Here is a 26,319-nt window from a genome sequence, read left to right as displayed (position 1 = left end):
GAGATTGCCGCGAATCACGGGGGGGGGGGGGGGGCGCGAATTGCGGGAGGGGCGGTCGCGGGTGCCGCGAATCGCGGGAGGGCGGGGTTCACGGGGGGTTCCGATGGGGGGTTGCCGCGAATTGTGGGAGGGGGGGGGTCGCGGGGGGTGCCGCGAATCATGGGAGGGGGGGTTGCGGGGGGGGGGGGGTGACGCGGATCGCCACAGGAAAAAAAATCAACACAGAAAGGTCAACACATGTGAATGTTGACATAAGTGTGGCACTTTATTGGTGTCCATTTCGACACATGACAATGAATATGAAAACATTAAAAAAATGAAAAATAAATCTTCAAAAACTCATGTCAACCTTTTTCATTGTCGACCATAGCCATGTCAGTGTTTTGCAAGTGCCATTTAATCCTGGGGCTGCTGTGAATTCCGGGGGGGGGGGGGGAGAGGGGGTGTTTTTGGTGCGATTCACGGAAGGGGGGTCACGGGGGGTGGTGTTTGCCGCGAATCGCGGGAGGGGGGGTCGCGGGGGGGGTTCTTTTTGCCGCGAATAGCGGGAGGGGGATCACGTGGGTGTGTGTTTTTGACACGAATCGCGGGAGGGGGGGTCGCGGGGGAGTTTTTGCCGCGAATCGCGGGAGTCGCGGGGGGCGCTCACCTGGTGGCTGTGGAGTAACAGTGCTGGGCAACATGGGGAGGCAGAGGGTGTCTGGCACTGTCTGTGGGCTCACTGGGCTGGTTCTCTGTCATGTGAGTCAGAGGCTCCACCCAGCGTTATACACACACTCACAAACTTTGAGTGACACATGTAGCCAAATATATGATATATATATATATATATATATATATATATATGTGTGTATACTGTATGTATATTCCCTGTACTTTACTTGGAACACTTTATATGTTTATGTCCTGTAATACATCAATTTGGTGCATAATGTGTCTTTTTTGTTACCAAGCATTGGGAATAAAGCTCATAAACATTCAACTTTCATATACAGCAGCATCAGGAATGACAATGTGTTAGCATAATGTGCAGTCTGCACAGGTATACTTACCACCTGGAAAGAACCAGTCCGCGTGTTGGATTATGGGCTCAATAATCCCTACTATCTGTAGGGACACCGTTGTCATCATTTCTGTAATATTGCTATAACAAAATACGAAAAAGGTGGAATGTAACAAAAGGGTTATTAAAAGTCATTTACAAACTGAAAAATATAAACGGGAGGAATTCATCTAACGTTCCGCAAAAGTACCAAATATGACAAATTGATAGGTAAAACCAGTGCTATTGTCAAGTAGACAAGTGCACAGGGGCAGTATAACTGTGATGTGATGTCATAATCCAGCGAATATCTGAGTGTATGAGTGCATGTACTACTTCTTTAATACATAGATACAGTATAGGGGTGTCCTGCATACTGTATGTGTGTCAACAATATGGAGTCACAGTACAGAATAGTGTATAGTGTATTAGAAATTCTACAATGGTGGTTTGCAGGACAGGTTACTATCCATAATTATTGCAACCACTGAAATACGGACTCTTATTTTTTCTCTTGTAATTGTCTATTGCTATTCATGTTGCATATCCTGTTAAAGGCTGGTATAATGGGACCTTTTTTGATACATTTCAATAAATGTTATATTTTATTTGTTTAATAAAATGAATAAGTGCCCCAACACAAGAGTCTGCCATGCTCTCTGTAAGCTGTTAATGTTACCTGTTTTGACTCTTGGGCACATCACAAACGTACTCCATCACAGGGTTTTAATAATGTATGTTGGTTACTGAAATCTTATACACATAAATGTATTTGTTTGACCCTACTAGACAGGTTCTGGGCCTGATTCACACCTATACGAAGAGGGCAGAAATCAGTGTTCATCAATCTCTGCATTTCTGAGAATGCATGCGCACCGGAGTGCGCATGCACGAGCCCTGAAACAAGTGATCATAGTGTCAGAGCCAGCCCCCCCACTGGCCCTGAAAGTTTGATCACTTGTTTCAATGATGCTAGCCCTTGCACATAAAAGGCTGTCACTTTTTTCAATGAAGATCGCCCTTGCACATTAATGGCTGCAAAGCCTAATTGCTGGTCATGTTTTGGGTCATGTGACTTTATGCAGCTGCCACAGCCCTCCCCTAAGTGGTCCAGACACCCAAATCTAAATCTCTCTGCACATGTTACATTTGCCCCATCTGCAGTACACATGGTTTTGTGCATTTGAGAAAAAAATGTGCTTTTAAGATCAGGTCTGAATCAGGCCCAAGATGCATTGTAATGGAAAACGTTTCACACAAAGATGCTCTGCGCTACAAGTTACATGCATTATGTGTAAAGCAGCTTGTATCGCATGGAGGATAGATGTATTTGGATACATCTATTTCTGGAATTAAATGTATTGGTTAGTACTACTGAAGCTATGGGTTATGTGTGGCTCTTTTATAAATCAGTCAAAGCCTGACCCAGAAGCATATCAGATCACTAGTATAAAACCTTCTAACATCATTATGGTAAATGTCATTTAGAAACATGAAGTGTGTCTGCTATTTGCCCAGATCATATCTGTTGTTTGACTGTTTAGCAATACCTACTATAAAAAATTGACTTTTTGCCACAAACTTTGTCAAAGAGGGTCAAGTTCTGGGATGAGACCTCATTCTTCAGCAGCTCAGGGTTATAATAACAATATAGAGTTCACAGGAAGCTGGCCTCACTTACCCTTCCGCCTGTGGCCAGAGGAGATTAGGCCCCAGCACGATCGCCATATTGCTGGGAGTCATCTTGTTTGCATCCTGAAACTCTGTTAACTTGGCTAGAAACTTGACTACATACCTGAAAGTAAATTACAAACAACTTGGCAGACATAGGACTGTAACACAACTCCTAACTACTGAATACTGAGAGAAAACACAAATTATTGTTGATTTTTCATTCATAAAACTTAATCAGCTGGAAACAGCTATATTTTACCAATAGCCCACATGGGATTTTGTGAATTTTCCTCCTCACATGTATGAAGCAGTGATAAGGTAAGAGAAGTGAGCCAGCAGAGACGTGGCTCGTGGCAACCTATCAGCTGCTCTGTATAATCAGTATAATATTATATTATGCAAATTATAGATGTTAATTTAGTGCTGATTGGTTGCCAAGGGACAATTCTCCACTGGCTCACTTCTCCTCCCTTATCACTGCTTCATACATCTACCACAATATAAATAACATATTATAACATATAACTAACATTTTTTTACCACACACCAAAATCACTGCACCATTCTCCATTCCAAGATTCTAGGCTACGGTGCAAAATTATGAATCTGGACCACCCCTCTCTCCATAGAAAGTACAAGATGTCTCTAAGGCAGGCAGTGGCGTAGCCAAGCACCCCTACCCCGCCGCCCATGCAAACACCCCCTCAATCCCCCACAGCCTTACCTATCGCGCTGGTCCCGGCGGCTCCGTTCTTCTGCTGAGGACCACTAGAAAATGTCCGCCCCCATACAGCAGACAGTTTCAGAGAACTGTGTGCTATATGGGGGCGGCCATTTTGTGGTGGTCCTCAGCAGAAGAACGGAGCCGCCGGGACCAGCGAGATAGGTAAGTCTGCGGGGGATTGGGGGGGTTTATCTATAGCACCGCAGCTCCCGGCTCCCCCACATGCACAGCGCCCCCCGCGGTGGCGGGGGCTGCGATGCTACAGTTACGCCGCTGAAGGCAGGGGTTCTCAAAATACTTTGCTCTGGTACCCATCAGACAATAAAAATTGTTACAGGAACCCAGCAATTTACCGCAAAAAGGCCGCCACACATGTGTGGTCAGTAGACCATACATGCATGAAAACATTGTTGAGGCACAAAATGATGTGAGGAATCTGACAATTCAACTAAATTCTCATACTCCTTGGATCACTGACTGAGATTAGAGGTCATCAGCCTGATGGTCAGCAACATGGAGTCCCGACCCTATGCTTAGATGGTCGCAACCCACTTTTTGGGGTCAGGACCACAGTTTAAGAACAGCTGTTTTAAGCCATGCATTTGTTTCATACTTACTTGAAGTTATTGTAATTCGGTTTAGGAAGCTTCTCAATGGCATTCCATAGAGCCTGCAGTCTCTTGTCCTGGTCTTGGATACTGCAGGAGAACAAGAGACACTGTTACTCCCTGTACCTTGCTACAGACAATGGTTGTGATTCAGACCTGAACATTAATCTGAGAAGTCACAGTGGACTGTGAGGAGAAAGCAGCCGCCCAGACAGAAAATTAAAATCGCTATTCACTAGCAAATCATGACGCAATTCATGGAAAATCAAACAATTAATGGCTTCTGTGCAAATATGAGTAGGTCTGAGGCTTCCACTAATCTGTGACGGAGTAGGGTGGAAGTGGTCATGTCTGACGTTTTTCAAACACAGCCAGAAAATGGCAGGTTTCCTCCCCCAGATGCTTGCTTCCTGTCCATCAAACTGCGAGTACTGCAATCAAACTGCGACTACATAGCAGTCAGGAGTTTTGTAGCTAATTGTTGCAGCGCATGCACCAGTCGGCTGAAGCGCAGTCAATATATAATTGCAAAGTCGCTGATTAGCACTCAGGTCTGAATCAGGACAAATACAGTATGTGGTACCTTACAATAACAGATATAATGACAAAAATAATTACAGGTTAAAGAAGAAAAACAAACTCACTTGGAAGCTTGGATCCATTCATCATAAAGTTCAAATGTCATGAGGGGTTCGGGAAGCTCTCGAAGGTACGACTTTAATGCTCCTAAAACAAGAGACACAGGCCCTGATCAGAGCTCTGCAGCAATGCGGATGTAGCTTTATTGTCCATAATGTCTACAGTAGCTGCTGCACAGTGGGATTATGCAGTTGAGTCTGTCTGTATCACTCCCAGATAGTCTCATGCTCCATCAATCTAGACTCCAGTGGGCACACATAAGTGGGAGACTAGGAGCACTGTGGGAGTCTGTTGTGACTCTGTGACAGTGCAGGGTGTCTCACTAGTCCCCTCATTAGCAACGGATGATACATTTAGTCCGTTCTTGGGGGCACTTTGTAGCATATGGGGGCTGTGGGTGCATAGTGGGGGAGGTACTGGGGCATACTGGGTGTGTTTGTCTGTGAGTGCCTAATGAAGGAACCACATTGGGTGCCAATACTGTTAGATGCATGAATGTACCCCAGGGAAGGGATTTATAGCCACATTTACATGAAGTCTGTGTCCTCTCTGACACAGCAACATGCTCTCCAAATTTAGATTATTATCAGGTTTATTGATTTATAAATCCAACTTTTCACACACAAAGGCCCTGATTCAGATCTGATCGCAATACAAATTTGTTCTGGAAATGGGCAAAACCATGTGCACTGCAGGTGGGGCAGATGTAACATGTGCAGAGAGTTAGATTTGGGTGTTATTTAGTTTCTGTGCAAGGTAAATACCGCCTGCATTATTTTTACACTGCAACTTAGATTTTAGTTTCAACACACCCCACCCAAATGTAACTCTCTCTGCACATGTTACATCTGCCCCACCTGCAGTGCACATGGTTCTGCTCATTTTGAGAACAAATTTGTACTGCGATCAGATCTGAATAAGGGCCAATGCTTGGTCATGCGGTGGAGTAATGGATGCCGTACTTGTGAGTTATGTGCAGACATCATGCCAATGTTACCCTCCATAACAGATGGTAATGGATGTGATCCGAGAGAAAGTCCTGTTCTGTGGACTACTACAGGTGTAGTCCTCATACATCTAGCCAGCCCTGCTAATGTTTTGCTGAAAATGTGTCTTAATTGCAATGTGACTAGCACGCACCAGTGTCATATATCAAATGAATCAGCACAATGTCTGTGCATCCTAGTCACACTGTTGTGATTAAGTATTATCCAAGTGTTGCTAATAAGATGATCATGCACTTTTTTCTTGGCAAAGAATGAAGCAAAAAAAAAGATGAAGGGACATGCTAAGCTTATAGGGGCTGTTTGGAGTGACTGCAGCAAAGGTGTGTGCGGACACATCTCTACATACTGCCAGCAATCCTTCACATACAAATGGATGAGTTCGACCAACTGCATCTACACAAGCATTCATGCTGCCAGTGGGTATAAAAAGGCAAGGAGAGCGCTGACCTGCAATGGCGTGAGGGTCAGCTGAGTACTCAGCCACGTCCACCACACAGCAGTCCAGGGCAGCTTTTAACTTCTTCAACTTGGAGGCTGATGGAGCAACTCGGAACAAACCCTGGAGAGCGAGAGAGGAAGAGACTGTTGATGTTGCTATCTGTGGTGGACTGAAATGGCAGCAATCTATCAAACATGCCAAGAAACACAGAGCACTCAGCAGCATTATCCATGTCTATAGTGAAGCACATGGGTGTTGCCCTTGTTTCAATGTCTTGACTTTAGGTTCAGGAATATTTCAACACAATATTCATTAATGTCACAAATAGACTGTGTGTGTAATACATAAAATACATACAGATGCTGACAAGGCTATGGTCGACACACGAATGTTGATTTTTTAAAATGTTTTTTTTTTCATACTTTACCATCCACATGGACTCCATTTGGTAATCGTAAAGTGCGATGAGTGCAGAGCGGAGCGAGGCACCTGGCCCAAAGCATGGCCAGGGAAGAGAGCCATGCCAGGGGACGCGGGGTCCATGGGCTCAGGTGGCAGCTTTAACACTCAAAAAAGTGAATAATTCATGTAGACCTTTGCATGAGTCAACATTTTGCTTGTGCCAGCCTTTTCCCACTGTCAACCATTGATGGTCGAGACATTGTTGACCTGATATACTACAGCCACTTCTGCAGTCACACAATTTCTAGTTCTGCAGTCATATGGTCGACCACTAATGGTCAACAGTCAAATGGTCGACAGGGTCATAAGGTCGACAGGATCCAATGATAAACAGTGAAAAGGTCGACAGTGAAAAGGTCAACAGGGTCCAAAGATCAACAGCTAAAAAGTTTGACAGGGTACAAAGTTCGACAGTGAAAAAGGTCTACATGGTCAAAAGGTCGATATGGAAATGTTGACATGGGGTTTTCAGGTTTTTCTGGTGTCTATATCGACAAAGGTCGTCATGGTGTACCGCTGCACTCTCCATGCTTTGGGCTCGGTGCTTCACTGCTCTTGGCACACCAATATACACTCCCTCCATGCCGTAGTGGATGGTAGGGTATGAAATACTGCCTGTCGGCATATGTCGGCTCATAATTTTGTAAAAAAATGAATGTCAACCTTTTTAATGCTGAATTTTTGACCCTGTCGACCTTTCGACCTTTTCACTGTCGACCTAGAGTCAATCTATCATGAGTCCGGATACCAGCCACAGCAAAGGAGTACAACCGTTACTGAATAAGACAATGGTGCAATGGTACAATGGTGATTTTCAGTCTCAGGGAATATAAGAGATTAGTCTTTTAAGGAAATATAATGCAACTGCATGTGATTAATCACCCAAAGGCAAGAAACGCCTTGCTGTGGCCGTGGCTTGCCCAGAGGGACTACAAATCTCAATAGAGAGTGATTAAACACTCAGGTAAACTTTACAATACTAATGGCATTAGACCAGTGATAGCCAACCCTAGCCCTCGAGAGCTAACAGTTCACATTTTCCAGACAACCTAGCTGCTGCACAGCTGCACTCATTAATCACTGACACATTTTAAAAGATACACAGATGGAGCTAATTAGCTCACTTGCGATTCTGTGAGGAGACCTGCAAAACATGCACTGTTGGTAGCTCTCGAGGACTAGGGTTGGCTACCCCAGCATTAGACTATGCAAGGAGATTTGTTGAGGCACTGGGTGGCTAGGAAATGATTCCACCACAAAGCAATTATATACCACCTGGATACCAAGACAGCTAGGACCAATCACTTAAAAAATTAGTAATCTCCTTTTTGTGGTTTATATCGAGAGTGAGCAAGTAAAAACGACCTGTGTTGCCTAGCCCCTTAGCAGGCTTTCCTCCCCCAGATACCTTTCATTTATTGGCTTGTTCATGTCTTCTGTCACACTGTGGGATTCTCTATTATAACATGACAAGCGCAGCATGCCATTTCCTGATGATGGTGGTGGCTATTGGTTGCCCCTGCTGTAGTGGCCATACAGCTGGAGCTTAGGTCACTTTGAAATGGGGGGCATTCTAACTGCTTCGGCCCCCTGTGTGTTCACACGGGGGGCCGATGTTTTTTTGCTGTGCATGTGCATAATGGTTTATGCGCATGTGCAGGGTCCCTGTGCAAAGGGTACAGCAACTTGCATAATTTATTTCTTTCTGCATTAAAGGCCCATACACACAGGGCGATTTAGGGCTATTTTCTAAGCAATCTGTCTAGATAACTTAGAGAGTAAGAACAGATCACTCCGTGTGTACAGGCCATAGCAACGGTGATGCGCGATCCCTATCGTCTGACTAGATCTTGACTACATGATTTTATTCAGACAATAAAGATGCATACACACTATGCCATAAAGCCAGCCAAAATATCATTACCAATTTCCCTTGAACTCCCAGGAACTACAAAATGAAAAATGAAAGATTTGCGTTTATCTTTTGTACCCACTGAACGATATGCACCTAGTCATAAACCACATAGGCAAAATTTGGTTCCATGTCCACATTTTTAATGTGTTGACATTTTGACCATGGCAACCTAACACATGTCGACCTTTTTCAAGTGTCAACCTTCTGCCTGTCGACCATAAGTAGTTGTTAGTGACTATCGACCTCGACATTGTCCACCTAATGACCAGATACCCTAGTATATACAGAAAAGCAATCCTATATATTAAAGGCCCAACGCTGCTCCTTACCTCTATGGTGCACCAGACACCCCCCGACACACACACACACACACCTACACTTAATATTGCACGTAGGTGCATCAGGCACACTTTTGTTCGCTTTTTTTTTTAAATGACAGAATTTCATTAAAGAACAAGTAAACAATGTAGAGCAGACATGTCCAACGTTGGCCCTCCAGATGTTTTGAAACTACACATCCCAGCATGCTTTGCAATAGTTTTAGCATTCTCTAATAGAAAAACTGTGGCAAAGCATGCTGGGATGTGTACTTTCAAAACATCTGGAGGGCCAACGTTGGACATGCCTGATGTAGAGCCATACACATGGGGCAATTTAAGCCATTATTGGTGGCTAAATGGCAGCTGATTGACCCTATCACCAGTGTTTTTGTTTTGTGGACAATAAATCAGCGTGCACCCGCAGCCAGCCCTTAATGGCCGCTGGTCATTAAGGTCACATTTGCGATTATGGCTAAAAATTGCTGGCCGCTTGTGCACAATGCACTATGCGCCAGCGGCCAGCGATATATACTCGAATTGAGGCAGAATGAGACAGAGGGCGGGCATTCTAAATTAATTGGTCCCCCCTCGCGTTCGGTCACTGCAAACTACATGTTCACTGTCCCGCTCACAACTACCCGTGCAGGCGTGGGGTGGCGGTAGGGGGTTCAGCCCATGGGAATGCGAGCGCTGGAGAAATCATTCAATGGTTTACAGTACATGCATCGAATGATTTCTCCCCGCACCCAAGGCTGCAAGTGGATGATTATGCAAATCATCCATTTGCAACTTCCATTGGGGAAATGTACAGTATGTACAGCACCACACAAGTGCATGTTGCACTGCGCTGCTCTTAGTAAATGCTTTAGCAATGTAGAGTGCATATACTGTAAAAACTTTTTTTGTACTATAACAAAATAATATCCATGGTGTGACAGCAATATTTTTTTAGGAGAGAACTGCAAATTTTTTTCCTGTTTTGCAACGTCTGCCAGATGCTTCTCCTTTGAATGATTTCGGTTAGTGTGCAGTTTAACCCCTATAGCTGCTAACAGAGTACACAGAAGATGAAACGTTGCAAGGAATGTTAGCTGCTACCCCACGGGAAGTGGAAATGAATTCCAGCTGCTGTGTTTCAAAGTACCAGCATTACCATTAATGTCCTCTCTATTTCCTCTGACCTTATATTCAATTGGAAATATATTTCATGAACTCTAAAAAAAACAGGGACAATGTGCATTCTGATGCGTGCTGATGGGAGAAGGTGTAGGATACTGGGTCAGTAATGGAAAATAGATTTTCTGGTATGTTAGGGGGTCTGCATCTACCTGCAATTTGTACCATCTATCATTCATCTGTATACATTTCTTCTCAACCAATGCCTATAGACTGCATCTACTGACATGAGTGTCAATTACTCCCTACATCCCCTTTAAAAAAGCATGGTCTCTAATAAGTAATTTTACAGACTACAATGTACAATATGCAATAGTACTGCCTGGCAGCTCCCGGGCGAGTTGGCAGGGTATTGCATGCACTCTAGTGGATGCGGGCCCTAAATGTTCAAGGAACTTGGGCTACAGGGTAATAAATAATAAATGTAAAAATTGCTCTAAATTGTTTAATGCGCAGTAGACTTCCTGTCAGTGTCAGGACTGCAGCAGTTGTGGCAGCGACAGAGCCAAGAGGGACTTGGCAACCCTATATGCCTGCTCTCCACCCCATCCAAAGTCCCTGTTTATAAATGTATGCCCTGATGAGCGAGTAACAAGTGAGATGCATGGGGTCAGCTTCACAGCTCTCGGTCATGTGACCAGAATGTCCCTCATGCTCCTGTTTCTCAAAGTCAATGGTTTTGGTCTTAAAAAATGTATGTTTTATTATGAAATCATGGGCTTCTGAGACTTGGACGACATTTACAGTTATTTCTGTGCCTTCGGCTGAATCCAGAACAGGAGTCTGCATCACATAGGGATGTTTGCTTCCAAGATGGCACTTCAGATTTGAGTGTTTACACTTGTTTTTAATTGTTTACCTCAGAATCTGCAAGTGGCTGTTTTATTTGTGCTTCTGTCAAAACATTACCATAAATTATTTTTAGGTGGAATTTTTTTTAAACCACAACACAAATATCAACTTCCTATAAACACCATATACTCTCTGCCCCGAACTCTTTTGTCACAGTCAATGAAGGGGAAACCTCGGTCTTAAGCCATCGTTGAGAGTTTGGATTGAGAAAACAGCATACTGTATTACATGGTGCCCTGATTCCATGATATCCCAAAATGCTGTCACTATGTAAATCTCAGCACAAATACAATCTGTTACGAATTACGGGTTCTAATTAATGAACATACATAGGGCTTTTCTCCAGCATTTTTAGCCAAAGAAAGCTACTTTATGTTTTCTCTGCTCTCAGTTACATGAAAAGTGCTGCGAAAGCCCTGATTTCACTGCCACTACATTAATCCTGTCACATTCCACCAGCCCCAACTGTATGAAATGGAGGCTGTGCAGAAGTGGTATTTATATAGTACAGTATACAGTAGGAGCAAGTTTCATCTTTGCTCCTTTGGCCATGGCTAGCCATGGCTATTCTATTGTTCTCAGCTGCAATACGTATTGTATTGCAGTTGAGAACAATAGATTAGCCATGGCTAGCCATGGCTAGCCCTGCCCAAAGGAGAAAAGATGAAACTTGCTCCTACTGTATATTGCATGCCCAGAGCATGTGGATGGCAATGGGGCCTGGCTAATTACACCATTAGGTCCATCCCCTCAATGGAGAAATGCCGTTCGCATAGAAGAGGGGATAAAATGACACAATTAGCATAGAATCACATTATTAGGCCCTGTCTCCTTCACTGGAACATCAGTGTTACTCAATGTATGTCCTTATTCTGCCCACTTCACTAGAAAGTGGGCCGACAGTGGAAGGGCGATCTCCTGTAGGATCCGCAAGACTAGGCTTGCATTATATACTGCATCTCTAGATGGCGCTCTGTGTATTTACCTGCAAGAACAGACAAAAGCATGGAAGAAGCATTCTTTTCATGCATTTATTTCTGCTCCGCCACCAACCCCACCGTCCCTCTGGCTCACTCGTAGCTTCTACCCCTGCCCAGCTACAGTATGCCGATCAGCGTTGTTGTGACATCACGGACTGATCAGTGAGTGCACAGCAAAAGCTCCTCAACAGCTTTTTACTGTAAAGTATGTAGTAATTTAAAAAGACATAAATAGGACAAAAAAGTGAAAAGCTAATTTTCCCCTTGATTTTTAAATAGACTCCATAGTGACTACAAATATTTGGGGAAAGGTGCTATTAATAGGAGTATAATAAACTGGTAGATTTTACAATAAAGCTGTAGAAAAGGGTCATATGCTGCAGGCAGAGCTGAACCTTGAAGCACACAAGTGTCTAGTTAAGGCTACATGGAGGAAGTAGAAGGCAGTCTAGTACGCAGCAGATGTGAGAAGTTCCGTCCTACCTCCTCCTGCATTCCACATTCCAGGAGCATTGTGACACATGCCTCAATGGGGAATGCGATATCCCGGCCACTGACTGTCAAATGTTCATCTAAGGACTTCCCATATGATGGCTTTTCAATCCAGGCCTCTGGAAGGAGAGACACACTGAGGCTCAGTAACAGAATAGATACAAAGATAAGAAACATTACAAAGATTGAAATAAATAATAATAATAATTGTGACAAACCGATGTAGCTGAAGCCAATTTGTGGCCTGAACAATACATTCACTGGGAAACAGTGATATCTGTGATGCACAAGTAATGTGGCTCCCATTACGGGTTACAGGAGCAAGGTTCATTTTCAATAAAGGTCTATAAAAGCTTGCAGGTGTCAGAGATCAATCACTTGTGTACAAGATCAAACCTCACACTGGTCAACAATCAACCTGGGTGACACTGTGGTTGCGCATCATGGCAGTCAGAAATAAGATGCTGCAGCCATTTTATCTGCATACAGGATCACAGTTCAGAATACGACATGTCAATAGATGCCTGTGCTTGAGTTGCAACACTGCATACCTCCCAACTGTCCCGTTTTTCGCGGTACCGTCCCACTTATTTGGGATGGTCCTGCGTCCCTCCCAGGGCCGGCAGTGTCCCGCGGCATGGGGGGGGGGGGGGGGCAGTTGCGAGTCCCCGCAGCCTAATGAATAGATGCTGTGCGCATGCGCACAGCGTCTATTCAGCGCCGCAGACGGGAAAATGGGGGCGTGACCTAATTGCGGCTAATTTGCATATGCAACACGCTCATTAGCATTGGCCATGCCCCCTTTTCGGACGCCGCTCGAGTGTCCCTACTTCAGAAGAACAGAAGTTGGGAGGTATGCAACACACCAAGTTACCTCCCACAAATGTTCCCTACCTCTCACTCACTTATATGCGTATAAACCCCCACTGCGACTAAGACTATCATGGCACATCCTCAGTGTGACAAACGCATGAGCAGTAGCAAAAAATGTTGGTACAGTATACTACCAAACTGAGACTTAGAGCAGCTCACATAGGAGGCCATAGTTAGAGGGATAAGCTGCACTTGTTGCCCTAGGCCCTCCAGCTGTTGTGAACCTACACATCCCAGCATGTCTTGCCCTAGTTTTAGCATTCCCTAATAGTGAAATTGTGGCAAGGCATGATGGTACTTGTAGTTTCACAACAGCTGGAGGGCCATAGCTTGGACATGCCAGGGCTTTTGCAAGTTTCAACGGTGAGACCGATGCTATGTCTAAGTCACTGCACATTTGGACACTTGTACAAACACACAGATATACATAAGAAAGAACTTAGTAGCTGCATTAGCATAAGGCAAAAGATGTGGTCACGTCTGGTTTCAGCACCAAATAAGCCTGAGTGCCTTAGTGACTATTAACTATATATTTGGGGTAAACATGGAAGTTGCTAATGTCAAATGTGCCAACTCAAATATCAGTGATCTAGCAAGAACCTCCATTAGAAATGTTCGTACAGCGCATTAAAAAACACACATGGAAATGCAAATGTAACAAAACAAAATGCACAGATAAAAACCTACCAATATTATATTTATAAATATAGGGGCAAACATACTAACATTTCTAAAAATAAAAAAAGAGGTGATGTTGCCCAGAATAACCAATCACATGTGGTCTTATTTTCTAGGATGCAATAGAAAAATGATAGGCAGAATCTGATTGGTTGCTATGGAAAACATCACCTCTTTCCATTTTTAGAAGCTTTTAGTAAGTTTACCCCCTAGTTTTCAGAAGTGGTGAATTGAAACACAGAAAACAACTTGCAGCAACCATGATAGATGTTCCCAAGAAGTTGCATTTTGATTTATGTGCTATGTGCAGTTTTATTGTGACTTTAACATTTATGACCTTGAGATAAATACTGAGCTTGGAAGCTGAAATAAATGTTGTAATTGAAGTTCTGACTGAAATCATGTTGAAAACAAATGCCATTATAGCATCGTTGCTGCTAGAATGGCAAAGAGGTACAGTAGTAAAGAACATACATTAAAACAACTAAAGTTTCTAACCAAAGATAATGTAGTTCAGATGGCCGCAGCAGAATATGTCTATAATTTCCACAGAAATGTACTGACAGCGATTCTATTTCAATCATCAGGAGTTATAAAAGTTATAAAAACTTCTAAAAGTACCTAGCGTATTGAGTCTTTTTTGTTTACATAAAACTGAGCTGCTGACAATTCTGATGTTATTCCTGAATTTGTAAAGGCCGTCATCCAATAAAAAGTTGAAGTACAATATGGTGTAAATAATCTGATTAATAGGATTATAGTCACATTTAAAATGACAAACTACAGCTAAATGCTTACCCTGTTGGGCTTTGATTTGTGGCAGGACAGCTTGCAATAAAGCAAGAGACTTTCTGTGGTATTCGGCCTGTACTTCTATTAACTGTGAGAGAGAGAAAAAAATAAAAAAATAAACATAAATAAAACCATCTATGAACAATTCAATACACTGTAAGTACACTGGGCAATTAGGGAATGCTTGAATCAGCCCATTACCCATAGCCTGCATAAACCTTTCCTATCCAATTACATCCCCACTGTATAATCCAAACATAGCCACAATTATTTCCTCTTTCCTCATTTTTCCATCCTCCTTACCCCAGGTCATCATTGCAGGGTGACCAAACCTTACAGCCCACCAAGAACATTTGCAATCTGGTGGACCATTATGCAATAGATAACACCGATCCTTGTCTATAAATACATATTGTATAATTGTGTATGTATTATGTATTGTCTATGTGCTGGATTACGATTGGATGTAAAAACTGAATTTTGTTGTCCTAATAGGGGCAATAACAATAAATGAATCTAATCTAATCTAATATTTCCCTATACAGTGTAAGCTTGCGGCAGAGCCTTCCTACCTCTGTGTCTGTCTGATATTACCAGTTTTATATTAGCACTGTTGTCTCCGATTGAAAAGTGCAACGGAATTTGCTGCACTATATAAGAAACTGTTATTATAATAATAATAATCAAATATTATATATATACACACACACACACATATATACACACACACACACACACACACACACACATATATATATATATATATTTAGATATATATAATTTCTAGAAGGTGATTTTTGGTGACAATACCCTTTTCTCCTTACATACTTAACCAAAATCAATAAATGAGGTACCATTTAAAAGATTAAGTTCTCCGCTTCTGGTGAAAAATCTAAGTTAAAAATTATTAATAAATAAAAATGTCACATACTTAAGTTATTCAGAGTAATATGGTGTATCAGACATTCCCACATAAAACCACATTATTTTAATTATGATTATTATTACAATTAACCTTTATTTTTATAGCGCTACTAGCGATCCGAAGTCCCCAGTTACAGAAAACATAAGTAAGAGAAGGAAGGGTACACAAGGAAAGAGGACCCTTCCTGAAAGCTTACCTACTAAAGGGGAGGGACAGACAGGGGTGACAAGATGGGGTAGACAGTGAGCATGTAACACTGGTTTAGGACGGATGAGAATTGGCTGGGTTTGCTGAATACATGTGTCTTGAGAGCCCAGTTAGTTTGTAGAGAGACTGATAGGGAGAGGTAGAGAACTCCAGAGATAGTGAGCAGCAAGTGAAAAATGTGTGGATATCAGTTATAGGTAGGTTTACCCCAGTTAATACCCTAAAGCAAAACTTGGCTTGAGGCCCGTATAAAGCAGTGCGTATCCTAATGCCATAAATGGCTGCTGATTGGTCTTACCATCGAATGGTCTAATGCTGAGATTATTTACAGGAACGTTTACCCCTGTGAATAATCTATTGCTCAGATTGGAGTTTGGTCAATATACATCTGCAAATATCTTAATGATATGATTGGATGCCGGGCCATTTAGATCTGTGAATATTATAATGAACTGATAGGCTACAGGTATGTCTAACTATACATGTTCAACTGCTAGACTGCAGCAAAAGAACAATAAAAAACAAAAAAAACAGTATGCACACTCAATGGAAATATGTACAATAAACACATGCACAAGTACACACTCTGCACTTACTGTCTGAAAGTAGTTTGCATAGTCTATTTCTTTGGCCACAAAGCTGTACATATCTGCCGACAGCTGGTCCTAGGAGAGACATAGGAAGTTATGTACAGTTAGATATATAAAACACTGCTGCAGAGCAGGGCAACCTTCTGGGTATCTAGTGGCACTTTTATCTGTAGTGGCCTTCCATTTAAAACAGAAGCTTTCGCTCTACTGCACAGCTTACCAGGCTTTCAGTGCCCAAATTGTATAGATGATATAAAATCGCTTGAGGCTAACATGCAATCTGTAGGAACAAAAGCAATAATGCACAAATGCTAAGCTCTAGGAATATACTGTATATCATAATGTGGGCAGATACCATATGCACCTCACTCCCGAGGTACAGTAAATCTGCCATCAGAAGCAGCTTGGTAGTGCTTACCATCAGCAGTATCTATCTGCACAACCTTTACTTACCAAAAAGCGACAAGGCTTCTAACGTATATCGTGTCTACCTCTACAGCAATTATATGATCATCCTATTATTTTACATGGACTGTGTCTGCACACATCACCCCTCTATAACTCAGCATAAGTACATAAAACTGTCTCCAGCCTGAATGTGCTACATGAAGATGATGTTGTACAAAAAAGTTGTATTCGTACATGAAAAGTTGTATTTTTTAGTCGTATTCGTATTTTCATCATTTACAAACGTTCAAATTCGTATTTGGCGTACTGTCGTAATCTTGTGTTTTTGATGAGGTTTTCGTATTTTTCCACCCAAATCCGAATCGCTACGAATGTCTACACCATCGATAGAATCCAGGTGATTTTTTCATTGGCCAACCGTATTTACTTCATTTACTAACAAGTCGTATTCGTGAAACAGGCATTTACAAGTCGTAAATACCTACGAATCGTACCAAAATGTGTAAAAAAAATACACTTTAATTTTAAGGTGTATTTTGATGTTCATTATACCAAATTAAGTGGAACACGTGTGTACAGTAAAAAATTACAGCACAAACAATTTAAAAAACAAATGTGTGCCTTAGACAATTACAAACAGCACCTAAAAACACTTCACACTTTAGCATGGCATATTTTTAACAATATCACAGTCTTGCAATGTGTGCTTTCAGACACCTATGTCCTGTCACTGGCAACAAAGAAGATGCTGGCGTCATTAAAATAATCATGTTCACCAGGTACAGCAGGTATCCCAGAGGGTGCTTAGGTCTTGATTTTGTATTGTGTGTTTCTGCATAGATGCATGGCTGGATGATGTGGTTAGATAGACGATCTGCCTTAATTGTTACAACATTCTCCCTCTGTATAGTCTCATTACACTGGATCTAGATCCTGCAACTGTACGCTCATGTGCAGTTTCACACTTGCACAAACTGTTGTCTGTGTTGTAGTTTCTGCTGTACGGCACTTTTAAACACATCACTGGCAGAGACAGTGCCATATCTCAGGCCACACTGTCCATGTACCTCACCCAGCTGCACAACACTCCCACCACTCTCAGACATCACAAAACAGTAACAACACAACAAAGACATTAAACACAAACAACACAAAACACACTCCTACTCCTTCCCTCACAAACACACACAAGCACACACAAATATAGACTTTGGGACAAAAAAAACCCACAAGACTATAATGAGGCAAACTTATAAATAGTCAAGACTCACAGAAACACAAGACTACTTACACAACAATACACACTCAGCAATCTCCAAAAAACTCTCTTCCACAAACCACTCTCCAGACCAACTCCAACTCTCTCCTCCACACTCCAAACTACACCCACAAGGAAATTTGGCGCGTTCACGAATTATATATGGGTCTGAGAACCCTCCCAACTGAACAAACACCAATCAGTAATGTACTTTAATTTTCGTAGTGACGCATGTGTAATTATTTACGAATTTTTGTATTTTATTTCACGACTTCATGAATATTCGGACAACATTCGAGGATCCAATATACGAAAATACGACTAAACGTAACCCCCGATTCTACGAAATATTACACCATCGATTAATACGATTTAAAAAAACACAACACCATCATAAATGACCCTCCGGAACACAACTGTTTCTACAACATCACAAGTCGTAATCATTCGTACACGTAAGAATCAGAAATACGAATACAAATTTTTTCTATCGTAATCTTAGTAAATTTCCCCCGAAGTGTCAGATGCCCACCACGGCTGGGCAGCTACCTGTGCACTAAAGATGCTGTGCTGCAACAACTTTCATACAAAGTCAGAGAAGAGGCTGCAGCCACTGTATTGCTTTGCATGCAAATTAAAGAGATGTATCAAGCATTGAGAGTGATAAAATGGGAAGTTCCCGACAGTCTTTAAAATGAAAGTTAAAATCTGATTGGTTGGTACTTTCTCTCGCTCTTCGAGCATCATTTCCTCTAACGGGCTCGACGCTGGGTAATTTTGACTAAGCGATTTTGCTCAGTAATAATCTCCATGTCGCTGCTGGAGATAAGCTGGCGGCCATCCCCAGCAGCAGCAGTCCGTGCATTTAGCCAAACAGACACTGCAGGTCTAGACAAAATATTCTTGCCTGCAGTGTCTAATCGGCCAGGCGTGGGGCTGTGCATCGCCAGACCTGCTCTGTACACACGGGGCAATTCAGGCAAACATTCCAATCACTTTTGATGATGTACTCAAAATCGCTTAGAAGAATTGCCCCGTGTGTACAAGGCTTAGGACTCATTTACACACATATATATAAATGTTGCACATCAAAATGATCAGTGCAACGTAATAAAGTAGTTTTGTCACTTACATTTTTTCTGCGTTTGTGAATAAGATGCACATTTTCAACAAAAAAGACAGATTCGCTCAGGATATGGAACACTTAGAGGGGTTATTTGGCTTGACTGAAACCACAATGTATGAGGAAACATCTGTACGTGTACTTTTTTGTACAAAGAAACAAATATCAGTGGTGGGTTTAAGAGTCAGGATGCCCCTATGCACAGCATTATTGGCCACCCCCTATACCAAAGAGAGAGAGAGATTTAGGGCGTTGTCTTCATTTTTCATCCGGCGATGGTAGCCTTAAACCTCTTTTGCATGACCACTGCTTTCACATAGTCATCTCTTCACCTGGTGAGCGTCAACCTTTAAGCTCTTTTGTATGGTTAATGTCCATCCATGACTTCCACAGAGTTTTCTTTTAACCTGGTGGCGGGACACCTTTAAGTGCTTTTGCATGGCCGCTGCCCATCCAGGACTTCCACGCTGTCTTCTATTCTCCAGGAGCTCTTCAACACTCCTCTACCATCATCGGACTGCCTCTCCGACCCCGTCCATGCATAACTAATGAGGTTGCGCAAGCTGATTTATGGAGCTGCTACCTAGAGGTCATGAAATCTCAGTCCTCTCTTCCGTCCCCTTCAATGGCGGTAACCTGCCTCGCCACCACCCATCAATCCCTGGCAGTCTAATACCATAGTGCATCCATCATCCCTGGATCCATTTTGTGCATCACCATGAATAGGTACTTTGTGATGGACAAAGCACCTCTTTCCACATCAGAATTACCCCCAGTATATGCAATAACATTGGGCTTAAGACTAGATCTATGGATATGCACAGTGGATAAGGCAGTAGCAACATAGGTGCCATGTTTCCGCCAGTAACAGCTCATAGCTGACATCAGATACACACCCCAAAACCTGCTAAGACACACCTGTGTTTTTGTATCCACTCACCATTACCTCACACAAATGGTCACTTTCAGTCAGTGACTTTGCAAATAAATCCTCATTGAAAGCGAGATTGCAGCATCATTTTGATTGATGCACAATGCGATCACGGCACATGTGCAGACCATAGAGTATATAGATTAGCTATGATTTACCCACCCTGCATTGTTACCTGTGGAATGTCCCCCATTTTCGGTCAAGGTGACCATGGAAACACAATATAACCTCTGTGCCATGAATACAGTATTTCCCCAGTGGCTTTATCATGCTGCATTCCAGTTTGATTGATTTTGGAGTAATTTCCTTCCTGAGTTTTTTATTATTCTAGATTTCAAAAAGTAAAAAAAAAAAAAAAAAAATGTTGCTATTTTTCCCTTTCTGTGGAAAAGACCAAAAGCTAGTTAGCCAAGGCTGAGAAATACATCGTTCCACCTGATAGGACGCTCTCATCTTACCCTACAGATCTCCACGCGGTTCGCTGCCTCTTCCATTTCTTCCCTGAGTGCGTCAGCCTTCGCTCCAGAAGGTTGCAGGTTGCTGGAAATCCCGGAAGATTTAGCAGACTGATGCCACCTGTTCAGCAACAAATTAGAATAATCAAACCACACAATAAAGTGATGAATGTATCACTTTCTGAGTGTTTTAGAACCACAGAGATGTCTAAGAAAATGTAAGCTTAACAGAGATTCATTCATAAACCCCCACCCACCCTAATTCCTCTTCCTTTGTTTTCTGTCATTGTCTTCAGATGATATTCTCCTACCTGCTTGTTCCCATTTACGCAGAGCGCTCATGCTCCCTGTACGAAGAGTGACTCATTTTGGCTCTGGAACATCAATGTATAAGGCCGTTTAATTTCCAAAAGATCTCCTGAGACAATGAGTCACACAAGTCTGGCTGGCTAACTACAGCAAGTGAGTAACAGATTCACAGGGAAAGGGACAAAGCGGGGGCTATGTCATGCTCACCTACTGTTCAGCAGGCCTTTGCGGCTCATCACCATTAGTACAGGATAATGATGACACTGCCTGTGATTACTGGCTAGGAGACACACAATAATTCTCACATTCTTCAGCACACAAAATTCACATCTTCCAACTAAGACGATTAACAACTATAATTAATCGCTCTGATGCTTTCCTTGAAACCAAGAATTGAAATGATCAGCTTCAATGTACTGTAGCACTAAGGGGGGGAAAACATCAGGGGTTTGGCTTATTGATGTGATTGTTAGAAATTTAGAAGCTAACAGATATATTAAAACAGAAGCACAAAAATATAATTCTTGTGCATGCAATAGGCGCTTTACCTTCACAACCAGATGTTTATAAAGGTAAATCACTGGTGTCATGAACATATTTCTGTCCAGTGACAGATTTTACCTATGGGCTGCAGGGCCCCTCCCCCCAGTAAAATCTGCCACCTTGCTCAGTCTTAGTGAAACCAGATGCAGTCTGTAAAGGTGCCCACACACGCACCGATCCCGGCGTGCGTTGTGGGCTTAACTTGCAAACATAGCATCGCATCGTATGCCTTGTGCATACGATGTGCATGCGATGCAATGCTATGCTAGAAAAAGCTAGTACAAAAAGTATGTGCAGCACATACTTTTTGTACTGTGCGATGAGGTGCCGCAGGAGCGCGCACCCCATCGTATAGCATCGCACCGCCGGGATCGGTGCGTGTGTGGGCACCTTTAGGCTGCACTGGCTTTAGTGTGACTGGCAGTGACTTCCTATTGGAAGTCCTACCTGCCAGTCTCCCGCAGGACAGGTAGTCCCATTGGGACTCCAGGGCTGCCAGTCCGGGCAGCGATAATCAGACAGCTGGCTTCCTGTAGTGTCCCCAAACATATTCACTCAGGGACACTCTTACCGATGCAAAGTAGCACTAGCCCATTCTGGGTACCTCTTGCCAGTGGGCACCAGGAAGGAATTGAGGCTTCCGATAGTTTAATAAAACCACTTTGTACCACCTTTCATTAATAAATATACAGTAGCTGCCCAACAGTACTCCCCCTCCTGGCCCCCCGGAAAGGTGGGCAACCCTCCCGGATTCCGGCGGTCCCCTCCCCCCCCCTCCCTCATTTACCTGCGGGCAGAAACGTGAAATTGCCGCGATTCGTGGCATTTTGTCAGAAGGGGTGGGGCTAAAAATGCAAATTGGGCATTTTTAGCTCCGCCCCTCATCGGAGACCCACATATTGCGGGATTTGCATCACTGGGGGCAGGGACTGATGATGTCTCCATCAGGCTCCGCCCCCAGAAGTGATGCTGACAGTCTCCTCTCCCAGAGAGGAGACTGTAAAAGTCGGCAACCCTGAAATATATTTGTCTCCTTTCAATTAATAATGAATACATATATGTCACATGTAGCTATACAGTGGGTATTTTGAGGTCAATTTAGAACATTTATTGAAAACAGGGGAAGCCAAACAGGTCCTCAAGATCTACCATCAGTTCATCATTTCCAGGCCACCTGTGGATCTGTAGTTGGTTAGGAAAAAATGCAGCACATGGTTGAAAATGTGACAATTAGTAATGACTACACCTGTGCACCAGCTATGTGGTTTGGAAAATGTGAACTGTTGGTAGATCTCGTGGACCGGATTGGCCACCCCTGATTCAGAGTATCTTAATTCACCTCGCTCTAGATGAATCCATGTCCAGGACTAATTTGGCTAAGTGCTTCCTCTGTTTTTGGATGTTGGGGATTTCCACCTAAGAGAAGTGGAGATGAAAATTAAAACTTGGAAATTCACAGAGATATCATGGATGACAAAGAGCTATAGACTCTATGATAGTTAGACATAAGCCCAATGATTTAATCCACTAGACATAATTATAGTTAATACCATTATTATTTAATGAATATTAAAGTCTATTTGTAACACTGACAAATATTTTGGTTTCAAGACACTATCAGAACAAAAAAAAAAGTTGTTTGAGAGAAGAAATAATCATGGGGGTAGGTTTCTCCCTTATGGACAGTACATTTCCTGTCATTAAACTTGTTATATCACACTACTATGGGCCTAAATAGCAGACAACATGGTCAGACAGACTAAGATGATGCATTAATATCACCGCTGTACATCAATGAAATGTGTGGAAATCAGTGTGAACAACATCACAGTATTAGACAGATGGCATCTGGGTAAATCAGTGAGGCCAGAGACCGCACAATAAACGGTACTTGTTTCCTAGCACGGCCACAATCTTATGGATCGTGTACCTTTAAGTTAAGGTACACGATCCACACGATGGACCCAATTTCCTTTGAAATCAGGTCCATTTGGCCGGCTAAGACACAATATCGGGGGCATCGCGTCGGTCGGGACCATTAACATTGGTCCCGACGCGACCGACGCGATGCCCCCGATTTTTCCATAGGCTTCAATGTTAAAAAATATTTTAACATTGAAATCGTGTCGGGAAAGGTAAAATATCGGGGGCATCGCGTCGGTCGGGACCATTAACATTGGTCCCGACGCGATGCCCCCGATTTTTCCATAGGCTTCAATGTTAAAATATTTTTTAACATTGAAATCGTGAGAAAATGTGAAAAATGTGAAATGGGCCAATATGACCCATTTCACATTATAGATGTCCCCGTCGTCACCCCACGATAGACGCCAACCCGAAGCGTGGCGAGCGCAGCGAGCCCGCGAGGGGCGGCGGTGCGCGTCCTCCGACCTTTTCATTCCCCTACTATCCACGTCGGCGTGGAGTTGAGAACAGAATAGTGTGGCGAGCACAGCGAGCCACCGAGCCCGAAGCGTGGCGAGCGCAGCGAGCCCCGCGAGGGGACGCGTATAACTTCACAGGTATACACGTACCCTCGCGGGGCTCGCTGCACTCGCCACGCTTCGGGCTCGGTGGCTCGCTGCGCTCGCCACACTATTCTATTCTCAACTCCACGCCGACGTGGATAGTAGGGGAATGAAAAGGTCGGAGGACGCGCACCGCCGCCCCTCGCGGGCTCGCTGCGCTCGCCACGCTTCGGGTTGGCGTCTATCGTGGGGTGGGGTTTACGCCGTTAAATTTGGGGGGGTTGGGAATATTTTACATTGAATCCAATGTAAAATCGGGTCCCAGGGACCCGATTTACATTTCATTCAATCAAAAAATCGGGTCGGTCGCATCGCATGCGACCAAATCGCATGCGATGAGATCGACCCGATTTTTCCGACACGACCACCCCGATGTAAATCGGTGTGGCCGTGCTAGGAAACAAGTACCCAATAAACTAATAACAAAACAAAAAATGGAATAACTTTATGCCCTCAGTGCTGTAAATGATATACTGTATAAATTAGAATTCACCATTAACCATTGTTCTTTTATCTACAATAATATACAGTAGTGGGTGTATTATGCCTTTTTGTGGTAACAACAATGTTCATCCAATTCAATAGGTGATATGACAGGTAATTTATGTGGCCCACTATTACATTTGGCGGTGTATGTCATTTCATTTGTATATGCAGCCGATGTATTATCCAAGAGTGCCGTAGGGTCTATGCATTAAGCTCCATTTGTTTTCTGTTGCTAGGAGAATTGCAGATGGACCAGCTGTCTACATTACCCGTAACAATTGGTAAGGTTTATGCAGAAACTATATGGTGCATACACACTTATCAATGCTCCAAAAGAAAACACATTTGAATATTCTGCCAATTGTGAGGTTATAGTAAATGCACTCTGTAACCTTTATACTGTTTAGTTGGAGGGCCACCTGTACACACTGGCAGATGAACCAATATATCTGCATGATATTTCGGCAGGAATGCCCTCATATCGTTCACACACAAAACGGCTCTACACATAAAGTGATGCACTTATGCGATGTATCATCTGTCATCTGTACTGACGATATCTTGCATAGTGTGTGCCTTATCTAAGTAAAGAACGTGAACCCAAAAATATTCATTTCAACTGTTATTGCACTACTAAGCTTTGTATAGTATCAAGTATATAATTTGCAGGTGTCCTATTACTCAAAATTACAAAAACAAACCAAAAAAACAAATGAGTACTGTATGTACATAGCATCTCTATTTGCACAAAGTCCAAAAAAATCTTATAGTACTTTACAAATGAAAAGTTTGCTGATTACGAACTGGAATAGAAAGGCTTATTTACCAGGTTTTTGACATTAAGGGGGATATTTACTAAAGGAAATTTGTAAAAAATAGGTGTATTTGTATCCAGAAATACTCTTATTTTTGACATTTACTATCCCGAAAACACGGCAATTCGTATTCGTATTGATAGCACATTAATGCGACTACGAATTGCCGTATTTTCGGGATAGTAAATGTCAAAAATAAGTGTATTTCTGGATACGAATACACCTAATTTTTTTTACAAATTTCCTTTAGTAAATTTCCCCCAAAATGTCAAAAATAAGTGTATTTCTGGATACAAATACACCTATTTTTTTTTACAAATTTCCTTTAGTAAATTTCCCCCTAAGATTCAAATAACTCCTGAACTGGTACATCTTCTATATCCTCAGATAGAAGTGTATCTTTTAGATATGTTTTAGGACATACTGTACTTTTATTGCTACTAAAATAAATATCTCTCAATTTTGGAAACAAGATCAACTTCCACCTATTTCAATGGTTCCCAAACGTTATTGAATAAAGGCACCCTTTATCAGAATGTAATCCGCGGCACCCCTATAGGAAAACCATTCAATGGTGAGTGAATTGCGTATGGATTTGAAGCTAGACACCGATCTGCGTGATTTTTGCAAGCCGTTGCACAGGGCAGGATTTCACTCTGGCGACTATCGGATTGCAGGTCTCTACTAAATTGCCCAGCAGCGATCAAGTATGAATAACCCCTACATGAAGGGAGAGATAGATAGTGCCACTATTATCACTACACTACTAGCTCCCGCATAGCGAATGAGTGCGCACAGTTTCCTGGTACGTCCTAGCAACACTGCAACTAAGCCGCCCGGTGCTGGCAGAGTTGCACAGGACCTGGCAGCTCATTCACATCAGGCAACTGAGTGATGTACTGAGGCTAGATGTATGAGGACCCATCTGTATGTCTAGAAACAAGAAACAGCAGAGAGAACTGGAATATGAAGCAGCACTATAATACGGAATGGGAGAGAAGGCATCTGTATTGTGGCAGTAATGTTGCCAGACTGAAGAAATTAACATTATATATATTTCAAATATTC

The 26,319-nt window shown here is 42.7% G+C and overlaps 1 protein-coding gene across 5 annotated transcripts in view; it reads right to left on the bottom strand.

The window, feature by feature from the left end:
- The window catches only part of ARHGAP44 (Rho GTPase activating protein 44), a 185,187-nt gene that overhangs the window by 50,151 nt on the left and 108,717 nt on the right, over positions 1–26,319 (bottom strand). For all 5 annotated transcript variants that reach the window (XM_083148383.1, XM_083148384.1, XM_083148387.1 and 2 more), the window contains 10 exons: positions 22,762–22,838; positions 20,574–20,691; positions 16,402–16,470; positions 14,680–14,761; positions 12,322–12,449; positions 6,142–6,253; positions 4,693–4,774; positions 4,058–4,138; positions 2,724–2,837; positions 1,053–1,144 (listed from right to left, as the gene is read on the bottom strand). In XM_083148383.1, the coding sequence (XP_083004509.1) occupies positions 1,053–1,144; positions 2,724–2,837; positions 4,058–4,138; positions 4,693–4,774; positions 6,142–6,253; positions 12,322–12,449; positions 14,680–14,761; positions 16,402–16,470; positions 20,574–20,691; positions 22,762–22,838 (955 nt within the window). The remainder of the gene's footprint in view (positions 1–1,052; positions 1,145–2,723; positions 2,838–4,057; positions 4,139–4,692; positions 4,775–6,141; positions 6,254–12,321; positions 12,450–14,679; positions 14,762–16,401; positions 16,471–20,573; positions 20,692–22,761; positions 22,839–26,319) is intronic.

Source organism: Crinia signifera, chromosome 6 (genome assembly GCF_055691185.1).
Source record: "Crinia signifera chromosome 6, ASM5569118v1, whole genome shotgun sequence".
NCBI lineage: Eukaryota > Metazoa > Chordata > Amphibia > Anura > Myobatrachidae > Crinia > Crinia signifera.
The sequence above is the reverse complement of the archived record's forward strand: the minus strand, read 5'-3'. Positions and strand labels throughout refer to the sequence as shown.